This window comes from Sipha flava, unplaced genomic scaffold (genome assembly GCF_003268045.1).
Source record: "Sipha flava isolate LNK unplaced genomic scaffold, YSA_version1 271_pilon_pilon, whole genome shotgun sequence".
NCBI classification, from domain to species: domain Eukaryota; kingdom Metazoa; phylum Arthropoda; class Insecta; order Hemiptera; family Aphididae; genus Sipha; species Sipha flava.
In genome coordinates this window covers 51,969-63,590 of record NW_020272935.1, presented here as the reverse complement: position 1 = coordinate 63,590, position 11,622 = coordinate 51,969, and the positions used below count along the sequence as shown (strand labels likewise).

The following is an 11,622-nucleotide window of genomic DNA, read 5'->3' as shown; positions in this document are numbered from 1 at the left end:
TATATTAGATCTATTACATATGTAAGTACCAATTATATATATAATAAATTAATAAACAATAATAATAGCTCATTAACTAATGTGACATGTGAGTCATAAGAAATATATTAATGCTAACATAAAACATTAATGTAATTTGCGTCGTCAACTGACTGACTATTAGTATTCATTTAGGACCATGTTAACCCATGTAATATTAATTTTCTGTCCAGTGTATGAAGAGAAAGTTTCGACTTTGAATGCAGGATTTGTCTGAAAAAGCTTAGACGGGTGTTTAAGTTATGTACAGTGGATATAGTGGGACCAGCTAATTTTTATACCGAAATGTACTCCAAGGTAGGTATTGTGTTTACAAGAAATTATGATTATTTTAATTATAGTATTATATGCAATTTTAATATATTTACCATTTAATTGATTTAATAATTATAAAATATAATTTAGTAATATTGATTTATTAAGACTTTTAGGATAACACATTAAACATTGTCTTGGTAAAAATTATTTATTTTTACATTATTAGCATACATTTTAACATGTGTTTCATTATAATGTACAAATGTATAATATAATTTTAGAAGGTAACAATAATTATTTTAGGTACACACAATATTTATAATAATATTAATGACAAATTTGTATTCAACTTATCTCTATCTACAAACACACAAAGTTAATAACTAATTACAGGGTACAATGTATTTTACTCACATTTTGAATAATGGCTTTTAACAATAATTATTTATGTATAAACTGATGAATAATTTATGAATAATTATATAAAATAACAATATACACCAAAAGCATTAACATACTAATCAATTGAGAAAAATAAAATAAAATAATATAATACACAAACAAAAAAAATCACGAAAAAACATAAAATTATAAAATGATTATACACTCTCATCATGTAAAATAATCATTTTATTTTCACAAGATGAAGAACTATCATCATCTTGCTCTAAAATGATGTTGTTCATATTATGATGTTTGGGTTCTAAGCCCATTTCATCAACTTCTACTTCTGAGTCTTGCTTTACACCTACTCCATTACTTTCCTGTAAAATGTATTTATTTTAGTAACACAGTTATACTCAGTTTAATAATAAATGAATAATGTATATAATTAAATTTTAATTTAAGACAAATTTATAAATTTAGTTTGAAAAATATGTTTCATAGCATATAATTTTTATCTTTACTAAATGAAAATAAAACTTTAACCTATGAAATTGATATGCATTTAAGGCCGAATTAAGCATCTATTGGGTCCTGGAGCTGAAATTTGATATGGGCCCTTTTGACAAAACATACTTTACAAAGCTGCTCGCATAGCGAGCAGAATGATACATTTTTTTAACTATTTCACAAATTGTCAATTGCATTATAAAATTATAAAATTAATAGGTATATACAATTTATGTCAATAAAACTACTAATTTTAGTATGATGAAAAATGTGTATCGGCTTAAAATTGTTTGGGCTCCAGAGCTACCGCCCCGCTAGACCCCCCCTTAATCCAGCCTTGTATGTATTATATTCATAAATATACTACATTTAAATTCATACCATCATTTTTTGTTTAAGATGAGTTCTAATGTGTTTTTGTAAGTGGTCACTTCGCATAAACCGCTTGGGACATTCATTACATTGAAATCTTTTCTCTCCTGTATGTGTTCGATTGTGTCTCTATAATTAAAATATGTTGAGAATTAACTTATATTATGCTATATTAAAATGTATTAATTTTTGTAATTCTTATGTTTTGTTTTTATATTTATAATTTACCAGAGAATAAAATAAATTGTACCTGTAATTCATCTGACCGAGTAAACCGTTTTCCACAGTGTTGCCAATTACAAATAAATGGTCGTTCACCTGTGTGCCATCTAAGATGAGCACGCAAATGAGAAGTTTTGCCATACATTTTATTGCAACCCGGCACATGACAAACATGCACCCTCTTACCAGCACTATTTCTGTAAATAAAATGGATGTTATAAACACTTTAATACAATACAAAACAATATACTTATGAGTATTTTGTAAGTACCGTTTTTCTCCATCACAACAATTAGGGCATGTACAGGCTACTCTTCTTGTCCGGGGCTTTTCTTCTCCCGGAGAATCATATTCAGTAACTGAACTTCCATCCTGGAACATTGTTCCAGAAATTGGAATGATTTGCCATTTTTGATCCATGCTTTCTAATTGTTGACCAGATGCTAAATAAAAACCATTTATAAGTGAATATTAAATAACACACTTAAATTAATTAAACATACTTGCATTAATGAGTTGTATATTTTGCAAACTTTGAGGTAATGTTTGTGTGTTATTAGATGTACCTTGCCCACCAAGAGAAGTGATAATTTGTACAGTTCCAATCCCAGGAATATTTACAGTTTGTGGATGATTTGAATTTTGAGAAGCTGGTAACTGTTAAAATAAAATTATCTCTTTATAATAAAAATATTGATTAAAAATAATAATCAATAAATTAATATTTTAGTATATAATGTACAAATACTGATTTTGTTATAAACATAAAAACATTCAAAGGGATACAATATGATAATAAGTGAAATCTTAATTTATTAATTTATTTTAAATATTTTAATTTCAATTAATATAGAACATATTTTTGGTATTCTACATACCTTTAATTTACCCATTATAATACCAATCAATTGCTTTTTCATTTGAATTTATTAGATTCAATTTTATACTGAAAACTAAATAACATTTTCATTGAAATTTATAAAAGAAAATATCATTAATAAGTAATAAGATGATATATACTATATTCCAAAACAATTATTACGGTTTATATTGAAAATATATATATATGGAAAATATGGAATTTATGGAAAAAAAATTCTTTCCCCCAAAGTTGGAGAAACAGTACAATAATTCCAATCCTAAAACCAAGTAAAAATAAATTCGAAGTCGACGGATACAGACCTATTTCTTTACTAAACAATATGTGTAAAATACTTGAAAAAATAGTTAACACCATCTTAATATGATTCCTCGAAAAAATCGGCTACCTATCAAAATTTCAAAATGGGTTTCACAAAAATAAATTTACAATAAACGGTCTCATCCATATTCAAATAGAAATCAATTAAGCGTTCCAAGACAACCAATCAATGAGCTTAATAAACTTAGATATAGAAAAAGCTTACGATACCACCTGGAAACACAGAATTATAACAAAATTAAGCTCTGTCTTGTGTCATGGTAACCTACTAAATTATATCTCAAATTTTTTACAAACTAGATCATTTCAAGTTAAAATAGGCAACACTTTTTCAGACACATTCACATAAGAAAACGGTATATCACAGGGATCAAGTATTTCAATTATACTATTTCTAATTGCTATTAATGATATCAGTTAATGTATACCTAATATTATATAATACACCTTATTTGCTAATGACCTTAATATTTTTTTAAGAAGCAAACATACAAAGTCAATCCAAGATCTATTACAAGTAACCATAAATAATATTTCAAATTGGTCAAGCCAAACAGGCTTTAAATTCTCACCAAGCAAATAACAAAGTATTTGTTTAAAAAAAAAAAAAAAAAGAAATATACATCCCCCAATTTTTCAAATAAATGGATTAACAATACCAAATAAAAATATCACTAGAATACTTGGAATAATATTTGATAAAAAACTGACATGAAAACCCCATATAAAATATATAAAAAAAAGAAACAACACTAAGATCTAACGTTTTAAAAGTCTTATCACATACTATTTTAAGATTCTGGACCCAAACACTCATTCAAATATATTAATCACTTATAAGATCTAAATTAGAATATGGAGCTGAAATTTACTCATCTGCCAAAAACCTTATGTTAAAAATCTTCGACCCTATTCATAATTTGAATTTACGACTACCAGAGGATTCAAATGTAGTCCAGTTGAAAGCATCTACGTAACAGCTAATAAACCTCCACTTTGGATATGACAAATTAAAATTGCTTCTACATTTGCTGCTAAATTAAAAAAAAACGACCTTAAAGCATTAATACCAAAACACATTATTCAGATTACAAAAAACATATCAAATAAATCTTTCCAGTATAATAAAATATGAAACTATTCAACCAATATAAATATAAATGGAAACGAAAAGCTGATAGACACGCAAAAAATGCAGTTTTATCATAAGAAATCCCAAAGTACAATCAATTAACATTCTTAGACATAAAAAAAACCATAGCAATATGCACATTCAATATTTGGCAAAATCACTGGTCAAAACAAACAACAAAATTAAACAAAATAAAACAAAACATACATCCATGGTCACAAATCCACACTTCAAGAAATATAAATATAATAATTAACAGATTAAGAATCAATCACACCCAGCTAACACATGGATATCTAATGGACAAAAAAGAACAAACAATCTGCACCTCATGTAACAGGACACTAACAATAAAACACATAATAACAGACTGCCGATCATACCACTCAGAAAGAATAAAATACAGCGTTCCTACAATTTTGTACAAAAACATTGAACCAGAAATAAATGTTGACCTTATTTCTTTTCTCAAAGACACTGGACTTTACAAACTAATTTAAAAAACAATATTTATATGTATAAACAATTAAAATTTAAAAATGTAATTAATGGCTTCAGCATCCGAAGTTGTAAATCAATAAAAAAAAAAAATATATACAAAATATGTCATAAGTTTCATATTATTTTGATTTATTTTGTTGTTAATTTTAAATTAAAAAAATATAATATTATATTTTAACATAATAATAATTGTGCTTTAAGTAAATATTTTAACACAAAAATATGTGAACAAATTAATAATTACAAGTGTAGGTACATGGATTTATAGAATCAAATGTTAATTTCATGTGAAATAAGCTCTACTAAAAATATAATAAACTATACCTGCACGACATTATTTCCCCTGATAGTCACACCATTGTTGTTTTGTAAAAACTGAGGAATGTTGGATGTTGGTATTACAGTTAACTGCTGAGGATTATCTAAACAAAACATACTAAATTAGAAAAAATATAACAATATATTTTTTTTTACGTGAAAAAGTTTTCAGTTTTTATAATGCTTACTTCCAAGCGTTAGTTGTTGAGGTATGAGTTGCAAAGTTTGTCCTGACTGGGTTTGAATTGTAACTGGTTGAGGTTGTGGGCTATTTTCATTGCTACTTGAAGAAGAATTTGGTGATGGGCTTGTCTAAATAAAATGTTTTATTATTAAATATTTATTATACTTGAATATTATTTAAATGATAATGTTGACTTACATGCATAACGTTTGGGGAAGTGGCTGGAGAAGTAGCATTTTGATACTGATTATTAGCGCTAGATGTATTAACTATTTGTATTTGTTGACCATTACCCATTGGTGACGCTATTTGCACAGTCTGTATCTGACCATTACTATTTACTATCTGTGCCATCTGAGGTGTCTGAGTCATTTGGGTCAATTGAGGTATTTGCATTAACTGACCTTGGTTGGCCTGTATGATATTCGGTAAAGAAGAAGCAAAGGATTGTAAAGGAAGATGGACTGTTTGATATAAAGTCTGACCATTTGATGATATTGGAACTTGAACAGGTATAGTTTGCTGAACGGACGGCAACTGTACTACTTGTGGCATATTTGATTGTCGTACAGAAATATTTTGGCCTGATAATTTAAATGAAGATATACATTTTGAACACATTTATAAATATTGTTAATTTGCGTGTACCTGATTGAAGTTGTATTGTTTGCAATGGTCGGACTATTTGTCCAGTAGGTGTAAATATAGTAGGCGCCCCTTGACCAGGGTTAGAATTTGTAGGTATAAACAATGCTTCTTGTCCATCAACAGTTATTGTTTGATTATTTTGCTACCATAGAATAATAAAAATAAAAAATTTAGATTCATAGATCAAATACAAAACTTTTTTGTCTAGCCATAAAATTTCAAAGCCTGTTCTAAAAAATATTATCTACCTGAATAAATTGACCAGGCAACCCTTGTACTGAAAATATTGGTTGTATTGTTGGGCCATTTGATGTTATGGTTTTTATACCCTGATTTTGTTGGTTCTGAGTTAACTGTTGTAATTGTTGCACAGGCAATAAATTCTGCAAATTGGCCAATGTGATAATTTGAGGTTGGCCATTATGAACTTGCACTATAGTAGGCTGTTGATCTTGTTGCTGTTGCTATTGTAAAAATAAATCATATATTTATATATATTGTAACAAATAAAAAATGTCTTACAATAAATATATTTTATTAGGTAACATACTTAACAATAAAGTAGTTTTGATATTCTTGTAGTATGCGTCTACCATTCACTTGTAGTCTACCACGCATGTTTCTTACGTTATATACAGTCTACTGCAAACCTATCACCTGCCGCGCATATATATATATATATATATATTGTAGGTTATTCCTATTGATTCAAAGGTAATTAAGTATTTTCTTAATGATTTAACTTCAATAATAAAGTTAGCAATAATCGTGACTATAATCATTAACGTATGAGAAAATCAGTTACATTTTAGCACGTGCTGTTATATGTGATAAATTATTCTACAGTTAAAACACTTTAAGCAATATGTTAGCCAAACATTTTTATTCAATTATTCAATCGGAGGAAAATACCATAACTTTTTATATGAAAGAGGACTTATTAAAATTGATACGCCTCCTTATGTTTACTGTGGCTCATAAACAAAATTCTATAATTACAAAGAAAGAAAAAAAGAACGTACCAAAACTTTTAATTTAAAACACATATCTATTCACATATTATATTGTAATACACTAATTCACCTAAATAATATAATACATTAATGCTTATTTTTATATTAACACGTATAGTAGACAAGTAGAAACGGGCAGTAGACTGCATACAACAAGAATACCATAATTTTAATCATTTTTAACACAGCAATTAAATTTTATGCAATATAAAACAACACATCTAAATCATCAAAATGTAATATAAAATTAGAATATGTATACTGTGGTATATGATTAAACTCAATATTTATAGTTCATTTAGAAAATTAAATTAGAAGTCATTAGTCAAGATAAAAATTTATATTCAAATAATTTACAATCAATTATCACATAATATGTGATAATATGATATGATATCAATCAATAGTTTATTCATGAATATGTTATTGACATATATTTATTTATAATATACTATTAGAATTAGTTTTTATAATTAATTACAAGACATGTAAATAAGAGATCCAAATCAATATGTGTTAGAAGTTTAATACTCGTTTTTGTTGGATAGAAAAAAAAAATTGAATATTTATGAAAACATATAAAAATAATAAATAAAATCATTTTGAAAAATAATTGAAAGAAAATTATGGCAATTGAACCAATACGCTAGAATGAAAAAAAAATCATTATCAAAAGAAATATCTGAAAAAATAAATGAAAATAAAACAACTAATAAATAGTGGACATCAACACACATAAAAAAAAAAAGTAAGTTTACTTTAAATAATAACACTCAATAAACAGTAGTCTATTCATATTTATAAACAGTACTCAAATGAATGTTAACATATAAGTATTTAAATCATTATGAATAGCCATTACATTGGTCTTTAGTGAAAATGATTGTTCAAAATTGTAGAGCTATATAAAATCAATTAATTGAGCAGATAGTTTGTAGTACTAGTTTGACAAAGCACACGGTGCAATTGTAGTGGAGAAGTTTACAATAAGAGAAGATGAATATGAATGTGGTGCAAGAAAAAATCAACAAAAAACAATTTTACAGTTTAACCTAAGGGTTTTGAAAATTTTAGCAAACTCGCAGAATATACAAAAGGGACAGGAAAATTTCTGAAAATAAAACTTCTGGATGATTTGGAATAAAATATGAAGAATAGGGAAGTAAGGATCATAATGCGCTAAAAGTCTCGCGTGCACAAGGTGACTGCAGCTCGGATTTTATATTGCATACCGCGTGTCCCTTTTGCTACTAGACGGGCCGCGGTCGTATAACTTTCGTGAGGAGGACGGGCGCGGTGTGTACGACGTTCCGATCGCTTTTCGTTACGTCCTTAAATTTCGCCCCTCCGCCCATTTTCCCGGCCACGCAGCACGTTCGCGTCCACGAAGAATGACTCCTCCCTCCCATTAATATCAGACGCGCACATTCACACACCAGTGGCAAGCAAACGCGCGCGTCCCGAGTTGCAGAATTTGCGGCGAAATTGGCGGGTGAATCAGAATAACGGGCGCGAAAAAACAACAAGAAAATGAAATTGACGTAACTACCTTCAAGGTCGTATAAGGAAAAAGCGTCCTATTTGATATACACAGTTATTATAGCAATCATACGGTCGCCACTGCTAGCCCCCAATCCCGGACGAAAGCGTCGATCTTTTAGGCGAGAGGGCCTAAATCTTACCTTTTGGTTGTCCTTGTCATCGTCCACGTCGCTCATCGACTCCTTGATGTCGTCGTCCTGTTGATTGTCCGCCTCCATCACGAACACGGCAGGCGGTGTCCGTCGATGGTTCTCGTACGATCCGGTTCGTAAGAACGGCACAAGTATAACGCGACGAATCGGTAATCAAAACACGAACACATACGCGGTATCCGTAAACCGATTCACTTGAATGTTTATATTAGTTTCGAACACAATCGTCGTGAAAGTCAGCAGCTCTCAAAACTCGTAATTATTCAGTACCACTGCTTTTACGATATGTATATTTTTATCACTGACGTGTACCCACGTATATACTAAGCGAACACGATGTAAACAAAATAATACTTTCACGACGATGCACACATAATATGAATTTAATTTCGGTTATTATATTAAATGAGGAAAAATTAACAACAATAATAATAACAACAACAATATAATTCAAGAAACGGTATGAGGCGGTGTCGAAAAGCGGAGCCAGATAATGCGGACCAAGCCCAAATGTCCCCGATTGGCAGTAGGCCTCGCTCGCCCTACCCTACCGTCCGGGACTAGCACACACAAAAGGCGGCCGCTACGGTAATAGAACGTTACGGTATTTACCGTGCACCGGTTAAATTGTCGAAACACTCGTCAGACATTCCGATAATTCACGATCGATTTTACCCGTTAATCTGTAGTTTTCCACCCTTATCGTATTTGATAAGCGAAATTTTCGTCCCAGAAAATCGAGACGCACAAAAAATCCGAAAATTCTAAGTGCCCCATATTTACTACGTTTGAATTCCATAGACAAGGTTGGTATCTCTATACTGTGCACACATTCACACACACACACACACATGTACAATCCGAACATAACGAGTTACAACTGTGCGTCTATGACCGTACAATGGTTCGTAAAACCGTTTACTATCACTATTGTCACATTAAAAAATGTCGATCAATGATTAACTAAGTTAGCGTTTTGAACGGATGAGCAGTAACCGTCTATAGACACAAGGAAACTTTGATGCCTAAAGGATTTCAAATATAATTAGCTTCGTGTGTTTCGTGTAGTTTTTACTAGCGTGTCATCTGATGTCTTGAGAAAAATTTTCTAGTCGTGTACGAGATACCATGCCAATAACTAAACATTTTACGACCTTACGTCGATATATTTCAATTTTAACGTCGTTGCAATGACATAAATTGTTCGAATAACGATGTTCGATAACAGGCGAAAGATTCATGATTGGGAACCACTGTCCGACGTCGGCGTTGAATGCTGGCACCGACAACTATACGTTCCTTTCTAAAAAAGTTACTTCACGGCAGTGGCAATGTTGGTCTCGGTGGGCGGGGGCGTGGAGGCGGTCAACGTCACGCAACGTGTACGGCGGGCCCGCGGTCGTTCTTTCACCGTCAACACTGCCCTCGGGTGACCCACACCCACGGGTGCGCGCCCAACAGCCCGCCGACAACCCACCACCCCTTCACCACGCGGATGATGGGAGGGAATATTGCTTGCTAGGCGTTTCCCGGGGATCCGGCGGCAGACGGGCGCCGAAAACACATTGCCTTCGATGATTATTGTAGTGACGGTGGTCGCTGCTGCAGCAGACACGATAGCTGTTGGTTATCACTCGACCACCCATACGTTACGTTACGCGCTACGACGGCAACGTATACCCGTTAACGTTGTCATCGGTCACCACTCGATTATTTATACCCTTTTTTTTTCTTCTTTTTTTTTTATCTACTATCCTCATCTGCAACCGTATACGTTCTATCTAGTTGTTAGTACAAACTGGATACTTCGTACACAACAACCAACGAACATAGTTGTAGTGCTCTGTAGTAACCTGTTTTGATATTTTTATTCGTCGCATGTGTTACACAATAATACTAAATTACCATGTGACGATCCCTAAATCCGTTATTATGGTGTAGTATGATTTATAATATTCCGAACTGTTATTGTTGTTTGCACACACAAAAATACGGCCTAATTGGTAGGCCAAAAACACGAAAAAAATAATCATTAAACAAATCGAACAAATTGGTTGAATTCTCAGATTTCCAACAAAAATTGCCCTTTTTATCGACATAAGTATAGAAGAGTTTATGATAAGTGAGATAACATTGCTTTTTCTAAGCTGCTATGGTTTAATTAAAAAAAATAAAACGTTTTCAACAAAAAACACACATATTTACGATGATGTACCGATAACCTCCCGTACATTTATAACAACAATCCAACAATCGACAATATTGTTTCCCGTTCGTGGAATTTATACTCACTTCAAACACTATAGCTTACTTTTTTCCTTTCAATTCTAAAGCAGCGATTAGGTTTCGGTTCAAAGTTCGTTAAATGATGTTTAATATTATTAAAAACCTTGTTTAAATCACAAATTATAATTTAGTTCTAATTTTAAATTATGCGCTCTTTAAAAATATCTTTATTGCTCTGTTCTTTTGTTCGATCTACTATGAAATATGGTTTTGTCCTTTGGAATCCAATAACAGCTACTGTTATGTTGAAGATGAAACTTTTTTTTAGGAGCGCGTATTCGAAATAACAGGTGCAATACACAACATTATATACGGGTAGTCGAATAAACAACACTAAAATGTTCAACGGAGAATCTAATTTATTAAGCACCAAAGAACAAATAAAGTACATATGTATTATGCATTCTATAATCAATGGTTTAATTTAATACAAATTTAATTTATTCCTAGATAATTTATAAATAGCAATAGAAAATAAGAACTTCATCGTTGTCGCATCGATATATACGATAACGTATTTCTACGTAAATTTAGATAAAATTATGTCATTCTTCACTATCGGACAATAACTATAATAAATTTAATTTTTAACTATTTAGAGATTAGAATAACTGAAAATGTAGCTTGTATAATAGCGCTTAATATAAATTTAAGTTAATTATATTTAATTAAATTTATAAATACTTCAAAAGAAAAATAGTTTGGAAATAATATATTAATGTTAATAAACTTTAATGGGTAACGCCAAGTATTTCTAATCAATCTGGACTATAAGGGGACCTTCTTTAAATTCTTCTACACTAAAGCTTGGTGCAAAATGGTTCTGTTGCCCACCCCTTTGACGACGGCCCTGATATCAA

At 30.7% G+C, this 11,622-nt stretch overlaps 1 protein-coding gene across 1 annotated transcript; it reads right to left on the bottom strand.

The window, feature by feature from the left end:
- Positions 1–666: 666 nt before the first annotated feature.
- LOC112685258 (transcription factor Sp4-like) lies at positions 667–8,542 on the bottom strand. The gene is made up of 11 exons (XM_025557089.1): positions 8,465–8,542; positions 6,018–6,233; positions 5,770–5,911; positions 5,320–5,705; positions 5,126–5,249; positions 4,944–5,041; positions 2,289–2,442; positions 2,057–2,228; positions 1,814–1,982; positions 1,573–1,692; positions 667–1,061 (listed from the first exon to the last, which is right to left on the bottom strand). Exons 1-11 carry the CDS (start codon positions 8,540–8,542, stop codon positions 897–899), a joined length of 1,824 nt encoding a protein of 607 aa, XP_025412874.1. The 3' UTR covers positions 667–896.
- Positions 8,543–11,622: the final 3,080 nt, after the last annotated feature.